The sequence below is a fragment of the Mus caroli genome, chromosome 1 (assembly GCF_900094665.2).
Source record: "Mus caroli chromosome 1, CAROLI_EIJ_v1.1, whole genome shotgun sequence".
NCBI classification, from domain to species: domain Eukaryota; kingdom Metazoa; phylum Chordata; class Mammalia; order Rodentia; family Muridae; genus Mus; species Mus caroli.
This window is the reverse complement of record NC_034570.1, coordinates 42306296-42328524: the sequence shown is the minus strand read 5'-3', so window position 1 is coordinate 42328524 and position 22229 is coordinate 42306296. Positions and strand designations below refer to the sequence as shown.

At 42.7% G+C, this 22229-nt stretch overlaps 1 protein-coding gene across 3 annotated transcripts in view; it reads right to left on the bottom strand.

Moving 5' to 3' along the window:
• The window catches only part of Myo1b (myosin IB), a 136569-nt gene that overhangs the window by 8673 nt on the left and 105667 nt on the right, over window positions 1-22229 (bottom strand). The window contains exons 16-27 of one of the 3 annotated variants that reach the window (XM_021176586.2): window positions 21527-21727; window positions 20264-20490; window positions 18168-18368; window positions 16273-16366; window positions 15150-15299; window positions 12722-12790; window positions 10918-11004; window positions 10564-10650; window positions 8726-8812; window positions 5762-5836; window positions 4368-4502; window positions 2172-2278 (exon numbers count right to left, since the gene is read on the bottom strand). In XM_021176586.2, the coding sequence (XP_021032245.1) occupies window positions 2172-2278; window positions 4368-4502; window positions 5762-5836; window positions 8726-8812; window positions 10564-10650; window positions 10918-11004; window positions 12722-12790; window positions 15150-15299; window positions 16273-16366; window positions 18168-18368; window positions 20264-20490; window positions 21527-21727 (1520 nt within the window). The remainder of the gene's footprint in view (window positions 1-2171; window positions 2279-4367; window positions 4503-5761; window positions 5837-8725; window positions 8813-10563; window positions 10651-10917; window positions 11005-12721; window positions 12791-15149; window positions 15300-16272; window positions 16367-18167; window positions 18369-20263; window positions 20491-21526; window positions 21728-22229) is intronic. The other 2 variants (XM_021176602.2, XM_021176619.2) reach the window with 2 other exon arrangements.

Genomic DNA, 22229 nt, shown 5'->3' with positions numbered 1-22229 from the left:
GAAAGAAAGAAAGAAAGGAAGGAAGGAAGGAAGGAAGAAAGAAAGAAAGAAAGAAAGAAAGAAAGAAAGAAAGAAAGAAAGAAAGAAAGAAAGAAAGAGTTTCAAGCAGAAACACCCAATGACAGGAGATAAGTCAGGTCATCTTAAGGAATAGTTAAAAACTTTATGCCAAGTGACTTCAATGTATTTACACATTGTATTGCACCTGTATTAGACAAGTTAGAAATGAAACCTTAAACTTAGGTCAAATAGATTTTGATGTAGCCAGTGGAGGTTGGTTCATAGGGCTTTGATAAAAATCTTCTTACATGTACCGACTAGGAGAAAAACCACTACGTCACTCTGCCACAGGCGAGCCAAGCATGTGGCCTTGTGTGCAGGAAAGGGCACTCTCATCTGTAACAGAAAGCTAACAGCTACCCACACAGTGGGCACCAACACATGTAAACAAGGTAAGCCAATGAGAAAGTCCAACGTCATTACTATCACCTGCTCCAAAGACAAAGGTCATTTTCTTACACACAGAGAGAAAACCAATCACCCACTGGGAAGGACAGATCTACAGCTTGACAATCCTATTAAAAACAAAAAACCCTATCTTGTACTTGATTTTCCCACGGACCTCTGTAGACTCATGGCCACCTCACTAGGATGTGCCTGGAGGTGACAGGCACTCATGCAGAGCCAGAACCATTTGCTTCTGCTGAGAGGTCACTTAAATGCAATTTCCTTGGAGACCCTGTGACTCCCTCAGGGCAGTGTTAAAAGGCACCAAGAAACAGATGGCTGGCCCATGGGATTTCCAGTTTCATTTTTGAGTTTCTTCCTGGAAACTGAGCACAAAAGACTTGAAATGCTTGGCGTGTGGGCGGAGGCTCAGGGAAGAAAAATCTACGTAGGTGGTCAGCTCTTCTCAGCTCCCAGGACATTAGAGGCTGACAGCTCAGGCAATGCTGCTTTACTGAAGGGGGAGGCAAATTCTTCCCCATCTCCCACGAGTGAAGTGAGTGGGCCAACTTCTCAGACATACCTCCCCGACAGGATTTGAAGTTAGCTTTCTTTGTGTTCATAGTTAATCATGCTTTTAATAATTAAAAGTGCTAAGAGCCTAATTTTAGCCTGTTTCCTTGGTGATATATTCTATATGTTCGCCCCCCCCCCCCCATTTTTGGAGTCTTCTATGTGAAGTGTTTAAGAAGTGTGCTGTCTAATTTAAGGACATATATTGATCAGCTGCTGAAGAAAGCACACAGCTTTCCCATTGGCTTAATCTGCACATAGTAGGCACATTAGATGATTTTGGATTTAGTCACTATGTTTGACTTAAGCATCCAAAAAGCTAATGGGAGAAACTGTACTCAAAATATTCAAACTCAAAGGGCCACTCGGCTCATGTAATCCCTCTAAAGGTAGACTTTTCAAATGTATATACTGATAGAAATAGTAGATATACGTGAAATGTGATTTGTATTTCTAGATCTTTCTGTAGGCAAAGCTACAAGTCACTGGAGATACTGGTATGAAAGTACTTGTTTGTAAAGACCAGATGAAATGGGAATGTGAGGAGAGATGAATGTAGGATACAGGGTAATATTTGCATACGCCAAGTCCTTTGTCAAGGACCGGACTTGTTAAATTTGCAATGTGTTTATTCTTTTCTTTTCTTGAGTACATGGCGTCCAAACAAACGAACTGAACTTTTGAACAGGCCACTGAGGTTATGACCAGCCATTTAGCAACCTAAGGACAGCATGGGCCCATGCTTATGTAACAAGCGGGAGTAATGAACTGCCTGCCTCAGGCCCTGGCCTTACTAACGAGTTTCTGATCTGACTTGATATTGGCAGAAAGATGCCAACGGTGATTACCGTTCAATGCAAAAAGAGCCTTGAAAACAGGGTCCTACACTGACAATCATGTGCATGCCCTCCTATTTACTAAACGATGTAAGCTAAGGTCACCAGAGCAAAACCAACAACGGTAATCCTTACACCTTCCATGGAAGCTGTGCCCAGGGTCAGGTGCACTTATACCCAATGGCTTCTGAAGTCATTCACAAAACTAAATATCACTCGTCTCTTACTAGAATTAAACTCCATTAGAAAAGATGCAGCTATATTTGAGAAAATGATAGAACACTGGCATTTTTGAGTAAGCACAACTATACGTACCTAGAAGGATATAAAGCCTTCTTGTCTTTGAAGAGTTCACTGGCCTCGAGCTTCTCTTCATAAATAAGTTTCTGCTGGTCTGTGAATTGATCCCTGTATTTTTTACACTGTGAGATATAAGAAAAACATACATGAAGAACCACTTACACAAACAAATTTTCACTTGCTTTTTTGTTTGTTTTGTGAGACTGGAAAGGGTCTCGTTGCAGAGCCACGGCTGGCTTTGAACTCACAGAAACCGCCCACCTCTGCCTCCCAAGTTCTGGGACTAAATCCATTAAGTAATTGTTATGAACCATTTGCATTGTAGAATCTGGGATGATTCCTCAAAATATAACGGAGCCTGAGTGGCCTGTGCCCAGGAAGTCTGGATTCATTCTGCTACAATGCAAATCCCTAAGGATCTCCATGCCTGAGGCTGTCACTTCCCAACATAGACTCACAGGAAATAGCATTGTATGGCACAGTTCAGCAATCCCACACAGCTTTTCACACCCCTCTAACCCGGAAGTGTGCACTCTTACTTTTTAATCCTACTGTTTTCATTTTTAAATGCTGGTAGTGACTGAACATGTCTGGAGACACTCAAATCCCAGCACTTCGGAGACTAAGGCAGAAACAGTATGAATTCAAGGCCTGCCTGGCCCACATACCAAATTTGAGGTCAGCTTGAGTGAGACCCTGTCTCAAAAACAAACAAGCACAGACATATGATAGTAGTCCTCTACCACACTGACTTCATGATCTACAATTATGTTATCGACAGTCTGAACACTGATGTCTCTTTTTAAGTTTATTTTTATTTCATATTCATGGGTGTTTGCCTGCATGTATGTGTGAGGGTGTTGGAGTCCCTGGAACTGAGACAGTTGTGAGCTGCTATGTGTGTGCTGGGTATTGAACCAGAATCCTCTGGAAGATCAGCCAATGCTGTTAAATGCTGAGCCATCTCTCAAGCCAGAAAAATCAACCATTAAATCCCCCCTACTACCACTTTATACTGTGCAAGAGGACCTGGGAATCTCTCAACTCTGATCCTGAGGATAAAGTGCAGGAGGTCAGGGCTGACCAGAGGAGTGGGACAGATTTTCCAAAGAATTGGACAAGAGGTAGGGTAGTGTCTTTGCTGAAATTACTCTAGGAAGAAATGAGGGTATCATGGGTGTCTCTCTCAAGGATAAGACTCCCTTCAGGAGTGAACAGATCTCTCACCCAGCTTCCACCCACAGGAGGAAAGGGTAAGCAGAGACAGCCCCACATTAGCACCTCCTGCTCTTATGTTTGTAAATGGTTTCCATGTCAGATTCAAAGGGGAAGCTAAGGAATTGAGAGGCTGTTAAGTCTGCTACAGAACAGAACTTGGAATCCATGAATCATGCTAATTAGCAATAATGTTCCTCTTACATGTGACCAAGGAGAGAACTGCCTGGGAGGTATAGTCACTAGTCATAGCCACAAGCCTTTCTAATACTGACTTGTAACATCTAATAATCAAATAATTCAACATTCCATATAACAACTAAGTTATTCAAAGAAAGTCCTGCCACAAGAAGAGGCAACACCAAGGCTTGCACTTTGGCAGAAAGGTTGGCCAGCAGTGGTATCTGTCCCCCACTGCACCTGAGTTCCCTCACGTCCACATGGTCCAAAGCTCTGTTCCCGTAAGAACCTCATAGTACTAAAATATAAGGCAAGATACAACAGATTTTTCAGCTTCCCCTAAGTTAGGACAGAGGAAGTTTTGTCCTTGAGGGACAGCAATGCTCACTTTCTGGCCTGAAGTGTGTATGTTAACACATGTATTTGTATATTTGTTTAATAAATCTGGTAAAGTAAATACATTCTAATTAGTAGGATTTAACTACCTTATCTGAAGAGCTTCAAAAATAGTTATTTCCATCACCTGCAGAGTTCCTTCAGACAGAGCGGGGAAACAAGAAAATCCCCAAGCACCTGAACCACTTGAAAGGTAAAAGAAAAACAAGCTGACTGCATCAGGAGCGGCTGGCACAGGCATTGCTTCAGCTCCTGCAGGAACTCTCACAGAAAGCCAAGTACAGAGGCTCCATCAAGGCAGAGTCCACAGACAGCCCTTGTCAAGGTGACAGATGTGTTAAGATCCAACTCTACATAGCAACCTTCAAACACTTAAACTAAGAGTAACCTCGGAAAAAAGTGAACCATTGCATAGTTTACCCTCCACAAGTGGAAGATCCTTTTTAGCTCCTTGTGAGTCGAATCCAAGAACAGGTAAGGTCTTGATGGCCAATTTTTATCTATCGGTGACAAGGAAGGCATTTTATTTTTCATTTCCAACAAGTATTTTTGCACCTGTATTGGGGTTGATAGAAAATACCCAATGAGGAAAATATACCAGAAAGACGGTGTGATGCATATTCGTGATCAACCAGATCAGTCTTTAAAAGAATTGATCAGTTTTAGTCAATAAAATTGTGTATCACCTTTGATAACTCTATTTAAATCTTTCAGACCTTCTAGGGGATGTGTGCGCCACCGAACAGTGATCAGGAAAGATGACTACAGATACAATTCCTCTCGTTAACACAGGTTAACACCTACACCGCAGTAAAGCTGCTCTGGGCAACAGGGAGCCACTCACAGGATGTGGCTACTTAACGCTTACATTTTAGGGAACTCTAAGTACAGCAAGCCCCTCAGTCGCAGTGGTACATAAACTACGTGTAGATAGTGGTCATTCTCTAAAGTTACAGAATATATTTGTCACTGTGGAAAGTTTTGGATGAGCTATACTACAGAACAAAATTGGTCCCTAACTTGAGATGGTTCAACTTGGGAATTTCTGACTTTACGATGGTGGGAGAGCAATGTGTACTCAGTAGAAACCACACTTGGCACTCTGATGTCGGGGTGCATCAGTGGGTACGGGGCAGGCGAGCACAGGGCTCAGCTGGTCACGCCATTGGGACTGGACCGTATGGCTAAACTGTGAAGCTCAGTAAGTTAGGTATGGTAAATGCACTCTTGGCATAGATCTTCTCAACTTATGATGTGGTTTACTGGGACACAACTCTTATCAAGTGACAAAGGGTCTAACGTGGGCCGGGCACTGACTGCAAAAGCCCTATGATGAAAAAACCTCACATGGACAAAGGAGAACCACAGAAATGACTCGTTCATCTTATAAATAAGGGGAGTCCTGGCTGACTGTAATCCACCTCAGGTAGGGCTACCTAAGAAGGCAGCTGCAGCCATGTTTACTCCCTGACGCCTTGCTCTCAGCAACCCATCTGCCAATCTCGCCCTCCAAATAGAGCCCGTAGCAGTTTAACAGGGCAAGAACCTGCCTTTCCTCACTTCACCTTCCCAGTTTTCTATGTCAAATAAAATAAACGCTTTATCAACTATATCAATCACAGACTGCCAACAGTTTTCACACAGTTCTACTTGAACTTGGAGAAGGGCGCAAAAGGCTACGAAAGTCTTTTTAAAGCTATGATTTATGTGGGGTTTTAAAGGTCATATTTTATTGAGTTGGTTAATTAAGTTATTGAGTCATTAAGTGGTTAATCTAATAATGCTAATTAGCCATATACATAGTATCAACTTACAATTCTTTGAAGTGTAAACTCATAGATTTTCTTTCCAGCATTTGCTCTAAAGAATTTCCTGTATTCCCTGCGTACCTTTAAAAGGAAGTAGACCGAGGGTTAGCATGAGGCCGGCAGGTGCTCACAGTGACGTAACTCTTTACAAATCAAAGTATAGAGAACATGCATATTTACAAATGTCCTTTCTAGATTGATGCATACTCAACCAGTGACAGTGACGGCAGAGGAAAAACAAACCGAGTGAACTGACACATTCCATCCTATTGGATCTTACACAGCTTCATGGTGGCCTGAGCCCCTTGACAGGAATAACTGCAAACTTCTCACAAATTGAGCACATTTTGTAAAATGTTATATAACGTAATTTCTCCTTCAGATGCTTTTGGGAAGATTATCTGAAAAACTAGATTGAAATTTCCAAAAATCCTGCCTAAAAACACAAGACTTCACTAGTGCACAACAGACATGAATGCGGCTAAAAATAAGAAATGTAGAAGCCTTTGGGCTATCATTATCTTTCATTAGAGCACATCAAGCGTTATACTTATTATCATGGTACTTAAGACATCCTGCCATTTTAAATATAAACTTTCCCAGAACTAATGTCAGAATCTACTTCCCATATTAATGTCTAATAACTAAGTAAGGTGTTTACAGAATTAATGAGTGATACCGTTAAATATGGAAGCTCAGGGGAACATATAAAATATTTATTATCACCTATTTATGAATAGGAGTTAGAAATCAGCAAAACATTAGTCTATCTGTTTATCTTGATGTTCTATATATTTTTCTCTAGCTTCCTTTTTTTTCTGGGCTTAAATACATATACTTAAAATATGTATACAACGGGAATCTGTGAAATAGAAACCTATGAGCCAAATTCAGTCTGCAGATAAATATTCTATACATGTGTTTTAAAATTCAAAACTTCACACAACAATTTAGGTTGCAGGCTTCTCTTAAAATGTTCTAAGCTCCAATAACAGTGATCCCCATTTCTATAGGACAGTGAACAGCAGTGGGTTTTGATGAAGAGATCTGCAGGCTCCACACTGCACATACCCAATTGCTCCTAACCAGTCTGCTGCCTTCCTCTTCTGTGCTACCTGCCTGCCTTAAGTGTTTGAGCCCCAGGCCGTTCAATACAACATAGAATATCTAAAGTTTACATTTTGACATATGCAATATATAGGCAGTCCTTCCTTTAATTCATGTGCTAGCTGCCATTTCTCTTTCAGCCATGGGATTGTTAGATTTATAAACATTTCAGACCTCCAGCTTATAAGGGTCAAGGGGCATAGAGAAGAAAGGCAAGTTAAAGAGAGGCCTGTTATGTGGGGCATACACTTAAGGCGTTGCGGGAGGTCTATGCCATGCAGCCGTATGTATCTCACGGTATCTGAGCTCTGTCAGCACATCTTCTGATATTCCACAGGACAGATGGCTGCTCCCCAAATAAAGCTACACACAGTGAAAACCTGGCACCATCACAACTTCTCACACTGGGGACCTTCCTGCGCATGAGGAATACTGAAAGGGTCCGGTTGTCCTTATTTATGCAAGCAAATGAAATCATTTCAAAGGATAAAAGTACTGCTCACATCAGTGTAACTTCTTTCCATGACAAAAAGGACAAATTTACTATAATCTTAAACTTCAAAAAATACTTAATCTTTTTCATAATAATAATAATAATAATGGAAACATAATGAGATGCTTCTGCTCTGTTTCTAACCGAAGGGGGATGAGTGACAGTTAGAGCAAGCCCGGTTAATTCTGCAGAAATAACATTCACCTTGTCTGAATTTCCACTACCACTACTGCACACTTCCAGTGCAAAGATAGTTTGAAAGCATACCCACGGAAAGCACCCAGAGATCAGGATGGGGAGCGAGAATCTGGGCTCGATACTGCCTGCCTCCTTGCACTCATGAAAACTACGATGCGAATTAAGACACAAATAAAACGGGAAATGTTTCCCTTTGCTTGGCTTCCAAAAAGAACATGTAAAGAACGTATTCAGAACTTGTCAAATAAAAACATCTGTTAAATGCATATTGAAGGTACATCTGAATTATCTCATGAATACTCAGAATAATCAAAGGATGAGCAACTTAACCTTTTTTGGAGGAACTTTCAGGGGAAAATAGAGATTATTGAGAGCAATATTCAGGGAGATTTCTGAAGGCTGCTAAGATGCAGAGTCAATGGCTTCTTAGCTCATCCTCAAATATGTAGAAGAAGAGTTAATGCTACTGGACTAGATCAGAATCCTAAAGGGGAATGGTCTGGAAAGGACTTTGATCACCTCCAAGGGTGATTAGGTGCCACACTGTGTTGGTTAATTACGGAGCAGGAAGACCAGATCCATCCCTTTCCTGAAGGGTTTCAGTGCTTGCAGCCAAATTTCCTTCTTTACCTGTGTGTGCTTTTTCTTCCCAAATCTATCACCTGCCTTCATCACACAGTCTCAAAACCTTGTAGTTCTCTCAACTTCATGATCTCTGTCGTCTCATTCACTCTGCTCTGTGCTGAGCCATGATCACTTGGAAGAAAGCTCCCACTCTGGCCCTTAGTGGGACAGCACAGGCAGATAGATGGGAACAAAGCCTGCCACCCTGACGCTGGCCACTGAGGTTGGAAGATCAGCTTCCAACTCAAGGACTGCATTCTGCCTCATGATTTAAAAGCCCATAAATAGATGAAATAAAACTCAGGAAACATGTCTAAGATAAAATATACTTACTGCACAATACTCATTATTTAAAGAGATTAAAATCACATTAAAATGAGAAAATTAGTGGGTAATTGTTTCTTGGCCTTTTTTTTTCCTTAACATGAAACAAAATTAGTCAAGATGACATGTCATAAGACTGCAGACAGCAGGAAGCGCCGCCAGTTTTCTTGGGTTAGTAGGTGCGCGAGGCTTTACCAGGGCAGGAGAAGTCATGGAGAAAGTACCTTCAGTCCAAGCCAGTAAGCCCAAATCACAGCAACTGCATGCTTACGCCTAGCCTCCTCCTTCAAGCGTTTCAACTCCCTCCGTGCCTAGAATGTTTTAGATAGTAAATAAGAGACAGCCCAATGCAGACCGCACAAATGACCAGAGAAAAGATCCCCCCACCAAACAGGAGAGCCATTATTTGAGAAGAACTGCAGCATAGCAGAGGAACACTCATTTCAACTCAAGGATCCGATGTGGAGGGGTACAGCGGCCTGGATTTCAGTGCATGGAGAGTCACTTCCAGGCAAGGTCAACTATGTGGCACCCAAAAGCATTGCATCCTCATTTCCTTTCCTCTTCATTCTCCCTTGTCCCAACTCCCTCTGCGGGTTCTGTCACATTTCCTCAAAGCCCGTAAGGCATGGTCTCTCTAGACTTGACTTTACTATGATGCTCTCTGATATTTTTATTTGGATGAATTGAAAAAAAAGAACTGTGTAAACAGCAATTTGGAAAACCACAAAAAGTAAAGGTTGTGCATGTGAAGTGCAAGCGAAAGAGTAAGGCTAACAAAAACACCGGCGTCCTTTCCGGTTTGAGCTAGAAGCAGGATGGAAAACTGAATTGCACTAGGGGCAAACCCAGCTCAGCGGCAGACTGCTTACCTAACATTCAGAAGGCCCTGGGATCAGGCCCTCACACTGCCCAAAACAAATACATTTTGACCAGGATCCGAAATAGTATAACACACTAAAAACTGAAATCAGGCAAAAATTGATAGAACTGTCAGGTTAAAAAGATGACTGGGAAACCAATCTCAGGCACGATGTTGCCCAAGACAGAGCAGGCCGGGCACTGCCTTTTGAGACATTTCATTCCTGAGACTGGAGAAGGAACAACAGGACCAGCATTTCTGCTGGTTCACTTCCCTAAACTGGCTAAGGAACTAGGCTGAGTTTTACAGACTTTGGAAAAAGCACAAAGGAACAATGTTGGTCAGTCTCTGGGAACCTTTCTGTGGAGCCTCCAAGGCTGAATTCTTCTCAAGAGATGGGCTTACAACGCTGACAGGGTAGGCATTAGTAAAAACACACACGACTTGGTAGAGTTCTGTGTTTCTAACACATTTTAAGCAAAGACGACTTGATTTTCTAGGTTAGAAAATCTCTTGTTCCTTGGGGTGTGTGAAATGCTCACAGAGCCCAGAGTCGGCCTGGGCCAGTGAGTTGCAGGGGGGCCTTTGTTTCTGAAAACAAACAGCAATGCTGACATTCCTGGGACTCTTCCCTGGCAAGTATGGCTAGCCTCACGTGAACACAGATTTCTGTGAAATCTCGGATGATCCTTCCCTGTACCCGTGACACCATTGGCTTACAGTCACCAACAGATGCCACATTCAGCCTGAAATGCAATTTCATTCAAGGATTAATTCTTGTAAAGCATGCGTTACTGGCATTATTCTGTCAACACACTATACAAACTGATTCAAACCCCAATTCAATGAACATTCTCCACATGCCCCCCCTGCATACAAGTATCCCTAAGATCTGGCCAGCATTCAATGATGAGAGACAGTGGGCACTAACCATGCAAGTTAATTTAGAGAATTAAAAAAAACAAAAACAAAAACAATCTATGCTTGAGCCTTATTAGTGATGTTATGTTTTTTGCTCTGTGCATGCCAAAGCTTCCACGGCATACTACTGTCTAGCACCCCCGTTTTTTTATTAATTTGGCTGCTAGATCATGCACTGAGGTACTACTAACTGCAGTCATTCATCCCTGCTATGCTAGAGATCAGGGTTGGTTCCTGCAGAATTCCCGGGCTCAGTGATGGGAAGTGTGCATCCAGTACCTTCGATCCAAGCCAGTAAGCCCAAATAACTGCAATAGCGTGCTTATTCCTAGCCTCGTCCTTCAGCCGTCTCAGCTCCCTTCGCGCCTGTGGTGCGTTTGAAAAGGAGTTACAGAAAGAGTTAAGGCAGGGAAGATTGCTGCTGCTTCCCAATGGAGACAGAAAAGGAGACAGACACCAGTCACCACCGATGCCGAACGCGAAAGCAGGTGCCGCCACCCACACCGAAACGCTGCAAAGAGCAAGAGGCAAATGTGCTCAAGCCAGTGAATCATTTTCTGCCTAAGTCTGAAGGTCTTCGGTTCTGCAGTTACCCCCAACTCAACCACACCCTCCTCAGGGCCTCTGGCCTACCTGGGTGCCATGCCAGTACGCCGCGATGGTGGTAGCTGCCTCCTTACAGCGCTTCTGATGCTTCAGCTCCCGCAGAATTTTTCGAGCCTATGGTAGAGAAATCATCCCCATGTACCCGTTTATATGTGTATGAGTGTGTGTGTATACTCACATACACACTCCCCCACACACACTCACACACACTCATACACACACATACACTCACACACACACACACACACACACACATATTAATTTAACTTACACACAATTAAATTAACTTAACAGTGAGTAGAAAATAGTTTCCAAAAAGGTAACAGTGCAAACGCACATGGCCCAGTGAGAAGCTGCTGTGAAAAGCAGTGCATGTCTGGAGACACTGGCACGTCAGGGTGGCCTTCCACCATGGGTGGGACATGATAGGGAGAATATGGCCACACCAAGGCAGGCTGCCATTCATAGAAGGTAGACAGTCATTCTCAGATGATGGCCAGAGTTCTATATGATTCTCCAAAAGTCCTCTACGTCTCTTTGCTCATTCTGTCAGAAGTCACTGTGGCTATCCTTTCAAATCAAAAGATTTTTGTTTCTTGTCCACACCAGTGATGACTTTTTAGTAGTTGCCCAAGCTAGGAAGGCACCTACCTGGCTTGGGAATAAGCTTTGGGTCCTGCCCTGGGGGTCTCTATCCTACAAACTGACCAGTCCCAGAGCCTACAGCCTACAGGTCATAGGCCACATTGACTTGGATAAGCCCTTAATCTGGACAAGGCCTATACCAAGGCCAATCTATGCAACTAGATTTGTAGCCCAGCCTGTACCATTTCAAGAAGCTGTAGACTGACCACAACCTCAAAGTATTCCTTTTGCATCTAAAACATTCTAGGTAGGAAAGCAGTCAGAAGAATCCTGGAGTAGGACTGGAGGGTTCTGGGGTCAGTAAACTTTTTCTGTAAAAAGTAAGATTAGTGAGGCCTTGAAATGGCAATAAAAGGAGAAGATTGTGTGTGTGTGTGTGCACGCGAGTACCAATGAAAGAGGAGGTCAGGAGAGGACGAGTAAATATCACAGCTATCAGACTCCGCTATTATGGACCATGGACCAAGAGTCTAGAATAAATCAACATGGTCATGTCTTTATGTATGGATATCAAAATACATAGTTCATATACTTTTCACATGCTCTGAACTCTTTTCTGCTTTTTGTTTACTATAAAAACATTTGTTTTTATATTTGTTTCACACTATCAAAACCGTTCTTGGCTTGCAGGTTGTATGAGCCAGAACACAGGCTGAAGTTTGCCTGTGGCCCAAAGTTCACTGACCCGTGAGCCAAGCCTTAGCTGGAAGGATCTGGAACCAGTGTAGCAACTGTGCCGGTGACCCTCTTTCCTCTTATGAGAGCCCTGGCTACAGCCAGGAGCCTTCAGTCATTATGAGGCAGCTGCAGGGGGTCATCACTGGAAAGATGTGTGGCTAAGACCCACAGGACTCAGGCAGTGGCTGTGAGACAGCTTTCTAGACAATATGCTTTTCTCAAAACCACCGGGCATGAGGATATTAAGATGATATACAGTGTTATTTCAGGGACTTCCTGCTTAGAGAACAAAGTCTTGAAAAAAAAAATAAAGCGGATTAGAAGGAAGCAGCCAAGACATGGTCACCGGGGTTCCCTGCATGGCCCCATACTATTTACTCTTTCCATGAGGCTGTTTACAGAACAGGTGGAGATGAGGAAGCTTCCCCTGCAGAGTGAACCTGAAGACGTCACCCTTTATGAAGATCCCCAGCTCCCACATGCATAAAGCACACTTACTGAAACTCACCTTCCAGCCCCGGATGTACGACTGAATCACCAGGGCTGAACTCTTTATCTGCTGATACCGCTTTTGTTGCTGCAGAATAAAGGGAAGCTGTGAATAGCTGTATCTGCATAGCTAAAAGGTAGACCTTGCAAGGCCAAAGAAGGGGATCTGTTCACTCTGAGCGGTGGATGCCTGATCATCCACAACCCTAGAAACTGAAAGGTTAGACAGTCCAACACTATTACAGTAAGTCTGCAGTCCACATGAAGGATGCCGATCTTCCATGCTGGGAGGCAGCCTTCCCCACACTGCCCACCATCAACAGAGCATTCTGAGTTCACCTATATGCTTTGCACCTACTTTTTGAGAGTAATCTCTTCTTGGCATCATTTTCACCAAGCACCTTACTGGGTCAGCCTACCTCTAACCATCAGGTTACTTTTAGATTTCCTATTCCTACTCTACTTCAAGTTGGGAAATCAGGGTATCAGTTAAAACAAAGTGTAGACAGAACCCTGAGAATGTGTGAGTCTAACTCCATCCTCACCCATGAGGACAGGCTGTGTCAAAAGTCAACAGTGTGAAAGGCACTCAACTACACTTTGGCTCAACAAGCTCCATGACCACTGGCCTTGCTATAGAGTTGATGGCTTAACACAGTGAAGCTGCTAGAGCACTCCCTAGAAAAGTATACCCTTCCTGTTTTTATTGGTTTGGAATGGATGTTGGGGAGTTGGCAACTCTGAGGAAAATGCAATGAATTTAAAAAACACTAGTCAGGCTGTTAACCTTTCACTGTGGCACATGATAGTTGGCTGCTATTCTCATGACATCTGAGAGCCTAGGCTTCATCTGGATCTTCAGAAGTATTGGAGAGAGGTAGGGAGTATAGATTTTGGCTTGAAATATCCCTCCAAAAAAGCTGAGCAAATCAAAGAGAGCAAACCAGTAAGCCGTACTCTTCCATGGCCTCTGCATAGTCTCCTGCTTCTGAGTTCCTGCCCTGTGTGAGTTCCTGTCCTGACTCCCTTTAATGATGAACTTGGGATGTGGGGGTGGAATGCTAAGTAAACCCTTCCCGCCCAAGTTGTTTCATTTACTGTGTTGATCACAGTAACTAGACAAGATACCTACTTTCCCTTGCTAAAGGTGAACTTTATCAAGTCAGGAACCAGGTTGTGGGTCCACTCTGCTAAGGCTGTTTGTAGAATTTAAGGCAGATTAATTCAGGACCCGTTCAAGCTTAAACTTTTTAATGACTCCAAAATAAGCAGTGATAAAAAGTCTTTCTTGAAGACAGGTTATCTGTTAGTCCTCTCTTTCTCAGGCAAACAGAAAAGAGCATCACGAATGTGCAAGGCTAAGAAAGCATCACGAATGTGCAAGGCTCAGAGAGACCGCAGCCACCAGGCAGAATGACCACCGTCTACTTTGTCTTAGCTGAATGGACACAAACAAATCCAGCCCTCGAGTGTAGTCATTCTATGACTTGGACTGTGGCTGTGATCTTCCTCATTAGAACAAGCAACTAAAGACCCCACTGAAAGACCAAGCACATTTCAAGCTTTTTATCTTTTAAATATATTAATGGTTCCCCAAATTTGGGAACGCTATTATGTATTTCACGAAACTATAGATTTTATCTTGATTTTGTCTTATGGAAAATGTCTCCTCAGAAGCGGAGGGAAGCGTGTACTAAATAAGACCTGGCTGCAAATTTAATACATTTTTTAAACTTTGCATAGAAGCATAGAATGAAAACATTCATAAGCTGTGCTCTTTCTTATCAATGCAATTCATTTGCAAGAATACAACCTAAATAAATTTACGTGATGGTGGCGGAGGTAAATCTTCAGGTCCTTCTCAGACCTGTGGGATGCCTCCGACAAAGCAGTCAACCAACTGATAATGTTTCCAAAAAGACGCTCTATATTAACTAAGAAAATGTAATTTATTATCAACTCCTCCACAGTAGGGCCAGATATCCGAGGACTAGTGAAAATGCAGTCCTTTAGCCAGACCATAGTTGTACTAAAAGAGATTTCCGGCACTCTAGAAGTCCTCTATCTTCAATGCTGCACAATGTACGCAGCCAGCCAGTCATTTTAGAGAAATGATCCCATCACAGTGAAAGGATATGACACAGTCTCCTCAAACCGCTGGCAAGACCAGCGATAGATTTCCTGCTACATGCTTCCTGGAGATCAGTGCAAAGTAGGCTGCAGCACCAAATCCACACTCTGGAAATGTTTAGGCGCAAATCCATGCTCTGCCACTGACAGCTATGGGCAGGGTACCCAGCAACTCGGTGCCTTGTTTTCCCATGTTAAAAAAGGAGTAACAACCATTTCCAGAGACTGTTGGGAAATTTTAGCAATGTAAGTTACAAACACAAGAGGCACTTAGAGAATGTTGAGAAGTGAGCCTCGGGTTGTAACAACAGACTCACCGCATATCTCCTGTACCAGGCAGCAATCACAACTTGGCTTCTTTTCATGAGCAGAAAATGTGTACGACATTTCCATCCTCGATAAATCTTCTGAATGAGAGTGGCCAGGTCCTCCAGCCGCTGCTTCCTTAGGTCTTCAAGTTGGAATAACTAATAAAAAAAAAACAATAGACAGACTTAGCCAAAGTCGTCTAAACCTAATGGTGCACATGAAAGGAATTTGCAGGATGTCGAAACCAGCTACTTGAATGATATATGCTATAGATCACCGATGCATGAGGTAAGTACTTTGATGGATTCATAGAAGATCCTGGTCAGTCTGGGATTTAGATTCTCAAGTAAAGCATGCTCAACCAGGAAAGCACTATTGCTAATCGGTCCACAGAGGGCCAGAAATGCATGCTCTGTGAACAGACACTGGCAGCCATTTTTTTCTTCAACAACCCAAGTATTTCTCAAGTTCTCTAAATGTCCACTATCACTAAATCATTCGTGATATTAATTATACTTTATGCCTACCTGTTTTATACAAAGACTCCCAGAGACTCTAAGGAGGTCCACGAATTTGATACACTTTGAAAACTGTTTCCTTCCATGTTTTTCCAGCACCTTGGGAGCTGGATTTCTAAAAACTACTGTGTAACGAAGATGCTGCAAACAATGATGGGTCCTTCCAGTTGCTACAAATTAGAATCAGGGAGGGAGGGAGGTTTGATACAATAGTTTTGTCTTCCTTTCTTTCTTTCTTTCTTTCTTTCTTTCTTTCTTTCTTTCTTTCTTTCTTTCTCTTTTTTCTTTTTTTCTTTTTCGGAGACAGGGTTTCTCTGTAAAGCCCTGGCTGTCCTGGAACTCACTCTGTAGATCAGGCTGGCCTCGAACTCAGAAATCCATCTGCCTCTGCCTCCCTAGTGCTGGGATTAAAGGCATGCGCTACCACTGCCTGGCTTGTCTTCATTTCTTAAGTTTTTTACAATCTATCAGATGGCTTTGGTGTTATACAAATACCATCTCTTACTTGCTCCAGCTCTAAGACACTTCACTCAGATAAATTTGATTGTGGTGCCTCGGCAACTAGGCCACATGCACGGGAGGGATTCAAGTTCAGAGTGTAAAGGTTACGTACTGTCCGTGGGTTTCGGATGAATATCTTGGATCTCCCGAAGGAGTACTCTTCCATAGGAATCTCTAGCTCATTAAACAGAACCTCCACGCCAGACCTAGAAGAGTAAACAAATTCCAAATCAATATTTTTCCTGAGTTACAAAAGTGACTTGACTTCATTTCATATCATATCATACCACATCTTTATCATTACCACACAAATAAGCTACATTTGAAAAAATGATGTTAGGGGTGTGTGCGCATGTGTGTAGGTCAGGGACAACTTGTAGGAAGTGATTCTCTCCTTCCATGAAACTTAGGTGGTCAGCACTTTACTTGCTGATCCATCTCTCTAGGCTCAACACCGCGACACTGTTTAGAGTCACCACTCTGCTGGCAATCATCTTCTTTCTACCAAAGGATTGAAGATTTGCTTCCCCAAACTAAGCCAAATTAGTAAACACTATAAAAGCAAATCTAGCTTCAGACTATATACTGAAAAATAGAGGTATTTCTTGATTTCATTATCAATACAAAATAAGTCAATTAATGTATCAGTGCGGGCCAGGTGTGTGTGTGTGTGTGTGTGTGTGTGTGTGTATGTGTGTATCACTTGTATGCTTGGTGCCTGTGCACACCAGAAGAGGGCACTGGATGTCCTGGAACATGAGTTACAGATGCTGTGACATGTCATACAGACATTGAGAACCTAACCCGGGTCCTCTGCAAAAGCAGAAAATGCTCTTAACCATCGGGCCATCAACTCAGCCCCTCTCTTGAAACATTTTAATATTCCTCTCATTCTGCAGAGGCCAAGCACAGCCCAAAACAGTGATAAGTGCCAGACCAATGAGACGCTACAGAACACAGGCTTCATGTAGCAGGAACAAGGCCTTGACTTTGCTTTCAACATCAGTTTCTAAAACTAGGCTGGCTCCACCAACCTGTGGACTGCCTACCAGACAGGAATAAATAATGTTCCTTGTTATAACATGTTTAGCACAATATCCTAGAAAATAGTGGTGCACAGAAACAATACCCTGCATCAGAAATCAGACTACACTTCCATCTTCTCTATAGCTCAGACTCCATGTCTCATCATCACTCAATCTCCTATGAATGGTTGGATCCAGCTAAGAATGTGGGCATAAGCTTGGCACAGCAAGGTGAAAGTCCCCACGTGCCTGTCTCACCCATGAAGCAGGTATGCTGGCCCTCCTGCAGTATTCAGACTTCTACAGCCCCTCACAAACAGCAATTCTAACTGCTGAGAGTGGAGATTTCTCACAGGCCTGATTTTCTCCTGTTAACAGCTGCTCTCTAGCACACAAGTTCTCTCTGAATGTGGACAACTCACAGGCAACAAGGAACCTCTGAAAAGAAGGCTTGCAGTGCCCAGTATTTTGCTCTGGACTACGGGGATCAAGCAAGACTCATGGCCAAGCTGTATTCTTCAGTACAGCTTGACAAGCACAATGCTGATACTGAATCCCACCTGCTTCTCAAGTCTACTGAAGGACTGAGGCACATAGAGCCACAGGTAAGACCTTTACCTCACCCTTCTGTTCTTTCTAGGAACAAATTCTCTTGGTGAAAAGCAGACAGCTGAGAATAGCCATTCAAGAGGTCTCTTCTCTAACTGTCTATAATCTACAAAGTTCACACATTATCAGTTCACCATGTGTATACCCATAACAATTATAGTCATTCAAGTTCCAAGTGCGGACTTCATATGTTCCATTTTAATGTCAAAGAAAATCAACACCTCTATAGCAAGGTGAGGATTACTACAATGGTATCCTAATGAAAGCAGGTTTCCAACTTTACATACAGGCACCAAACAAAACAAAATCAAAAACACAATACTACTTGGATATTTTAAAAGCTGATGACTGCAAGAGCCAGAGAGTTCCTTACCTTGCTGGACCCTTCCAGTGAGGCCACGTTTGTTTGCAAAGCATCTTGTATCTTTCCAGGCAAGGTTCATAGGCCTGCCTGAAGGCATAGCCTGCCCGTCTCACTCGAACGTTCTCCAAAAGACCCAGGTACCTGATCTGATGGCATACGAGACTCTCATTGAAAATGTGAGCCGCCTTTTTATCATTTGGCTTGATGCACCTAAAACATTTCAAGTATTTTAGGTTTTAAACTCTGCCAACGAATCTTACCCAGTGATGTACGTCTCATTATTCCACAGAAGCCATTTACCATTCTTGGAAAACCAAATCATTTCTAATTATTTCAAACGATTTCATAGTAAACTAAGAATAAATACAATATTGTATATACTGCAAGTAAAAAAAAAAAAAAAGAACGATTAAGAGATTCAGTGGCATTGATGATTGTCAATGACATTTTGTTGAATGAAAGAAGTTTGAAAATGATGTACACTACATAACCTGAATCAGTATTGCTGTTTCCTCTGTGAGGTGGGGACCCACACAGAAGACAGGAATAAGGAACCCTTTAAGATCATGGATATATCTATGTATGTGTATGCATATATTCATTCTCCCTGAGCCTAGCCACTCAACTAGAGTGGCAGGCCAGTGACTCCGGGAGGACCCTGACTCCCCAGCACAGGGATGCTAGGCAGCTCCTGCTGTGGCCAGCTGTTTTTATGTGGGTTCTGGGGAATTCAGACTCAGATAGGAATGGGCTAACACACATATGTACATATGAATGGTGATAAGGCCATAGAAGACAAACCACTATGCATTCCTGGCCTTTGTTTCTTTGTAACAGAGCTCTTTGTTGCTTAGGAAGGACACCATCCCCAGCCTCCTTTGCCAGTACTTGGTATAGTAATATGACCAAATTTTAGTATCAAAGCAAAACTAATGAGCTCTAGGTCCTTAAAAGGAAGACGTTTACTCCTCCCTCCTTCCATTTGGCTTAGCAGTGGCTGTGGGTGTAGACACGGTGTCATCCACCTTTGAACAGAGAGAAGAAGAATACACTTTGGAAATGGCAGAGCCACAAAACACAAGGAACTTTCCTATTAATTAGCACAGATCTCTTACACTGCAGAGTCCTTACACAGAAATAAATGCCAGACTTGTGGAAATCATTATTAGTTTGGGATCACATAGCAGCTATCCATATCCTGACTACTAAAAAACAACCATAGTTGTGGCTACACAACTGTTAAGTGATCTTTTTAAACACACACTGCACACAATTAAATCTTATCTGGTTCTGTCTTGGATGTTTTATACTTTTCCTTTTACTACTTAAATCTACTCTATTCATTAATTTAACAAGGGCAACAGGCAAATCAATGGGAAAGTCTACCAAGTTGTGAAGTCTCCTATACATACGCTGAATTGGTTACTGATAAAGAGACCAAGGACAGTAAATGGTAAGAGTTTAGCATGTCTGGAATCAGGCTGCCAAGATCCTAGCAGCAATCCTGGGAGGACCACCTCACAACCTTGGGGGACACATAAAAACCAGACAACAAAGCACTCCCCAAGGTGATGGTGCCAAGGTCAACATCACAATTATAGACTAACGGAACTGTTCACCTCAAACCTGTGCGTATCACTTCGTGTAAATGGCGGCTCGAAAAATGCGAAAACTCTACTCAACCAAGACCAAGGAAAGCAAATGATCAGAGACCGATTTTCAAGACATGAGATTTTCCTCCCAGTATGTGCTCTAACTTGAGTAATTCGAGGCAGGGTGATATGCTTATTTGTGTTTCTAAGTGATACAAATATCGTGTAAATGATACACACATACAAAAAAATGTCATTCACTCTGGTTTCTCCCTAACTGAAATTCCAAGGGCAAGGATCTGATCAGACAGCAAATCTCCTACTGCTTCGAGAGTAAGTACACTCTATAAATTCTAACCCTAGTTGAAACTTCCTAAGTCCCAAGCAAATCACATCTAAGATGACCTTAGAAGTTGGAAAAACAAAACAAAACAAAACAGAAAAAAACCTCAACATCAACCAAACCAGTGACACTAGGGGCTTCATGAATATGAACTCAAGTCCCAGAAGCACCTGATGTAGTTCGGGTTCTTGGTCTGCAGGTTTCTCATCAGCGTGGCCACAGACGCCTTGAACTGGGAGCCTGCGGTGGGAGGTCTCTTCAGGTTGACCTTTGCAGGATTTCCTTCAGGAAACAGAGACTTGATGAGGGAGTGGCCAGCCTTCCACATGGCTTGAGACAGGTCCCGGTACAGAAGGTCATTGTTCTTGTCAACAAATCCTTCCACCTGGTAGAGCACCTGTGAGTGATAGTGACCGCACACGGGACTCACTGCTGGCTCACGGCACAGGACAGTGTCAAACAATGACGACACCCAGACTCCAACATCAGAAACCCCAGTACACTTGTCACACACTGATACTAAGTTTGCTTCCAGCTTTGAGTTCCATCTCTTGAAGATGCAAAAGGAATAAAAATAAGGTCTAAAATGTCCTTCAGCATTTGTAAGAATAAACTCCAAAAATGCTAACATAACACTTTTAAAGAATGTTAGATGGTTTTTGGTATGGGTATATGTCTGAATTTTTTTTTTTTTTTTTTTTTTGGCTCACATGCCAGTCTAGTCTGTTTCAAAGTAGAAAGGGTTCGGAAACAGATAACACGGGCATTTTCAGACATCCTAAGCAACAGAGAAACGGAGCAGGAATGTAGCTTTTAATACTATGGGCCAATGAAGCAAAACAAAAGGCATCCTGAAATCAAAGGCAATCCAGGATTATCTCATTTTGAATAAATGCATAACTAAGGAATTCTCCTGTGAAGCTTCCATTCATATTTATAAAGGTAGCAATAACTCCAATCAATAATCCTTTCGAATAAAAATTAGCCTACTGTTTAAACTGTTTTATTGAGATCAACTTCCTCAAATACAGAGGAAAAGAATTTTTAACTAGGTATTTCCCCCAGTTTCTCTCAAAATTTCAACTGAAGAATTCTTGAGTTTTGCTAAATGTTTTGTGCTTTTAAAACCTTACAGTAGGCCTTTCTTCTGGCTCAATTTACCAACCCTTTATCTGTATTATTTGATAGAACAGCTTAAGAGCTAAAAATAATAAAATGACATAAAGACACTTTGTAGTGTTCATTAAGACTGCTGGTTTGTTTTCCATCTTCTTGTGTTAACAAGACGTAGCTCACCGTGGTCCAGGCTCAATTACCAGTGAGCACTGGCTGCCCTCACTAGTCTCCTATAGAAGCTGTGCTCAGCACACCCTCTCCCAGGAGGCACAGGAGCCCTGGGGACAACATCGTGGGCCTGGGGTGCTCCCCTGTACCTTGCCAGCGTAATGCTGGATTCTGAAGCAGCTGTGGGGCAGGGTTGTGTCGTTGAGAAAGCGGGAACACTTGCTCATCCTGCTCTCAAAGTGCTGGTGGGTGGCACACACTTGGTTCAGCTTTTCCAGGAAGGTCTCATCTGTAACAGTGCCGGGTCTCAGGCACTCTTCATCCAGCATGGCCAAGATTCCATTTGTGTTCTGGGAGGAAAGAAAGAAAGGTGTTTCCTTCCTTCTCTCCTTCCTTCTTTGCTAAGCTGCTCTAATAATTAGTCCTAATCATAACATCAAACACAACTGACGTAATTACATGTAAGATTCTGTTCAGCTGTAACAGAAAACAGAATCACAAAGGCCCCCAGAAGGCAGCTCCTTTTCAGAGTGACCCAGATGTGTTAGGGTTGGAGTATCTACCTTTGTGTCTCCGTCCCCAACAGGACCCAGAGTCACCTCACCCTCAGTACAAAGGAAGTTCACACAGTCAGAAAAGTGTGTGTGGGCCTCAAATCCAAAACCCAATCGGAGTCACAAGCCAACATGGTAGAATGGTGTCTACTTCAAGCTACTAATTCTGGCTCCACCTCTTGTCTTCTATTTGCTTCACAGCTTAGGAAATACATTGGTCTCATGGTACCAGACTGTTCACAGATTCAGAGTAAAGCTGGGTTTCTGGGGGACGGGAGTAGTGCTGTGTTTTAGGATG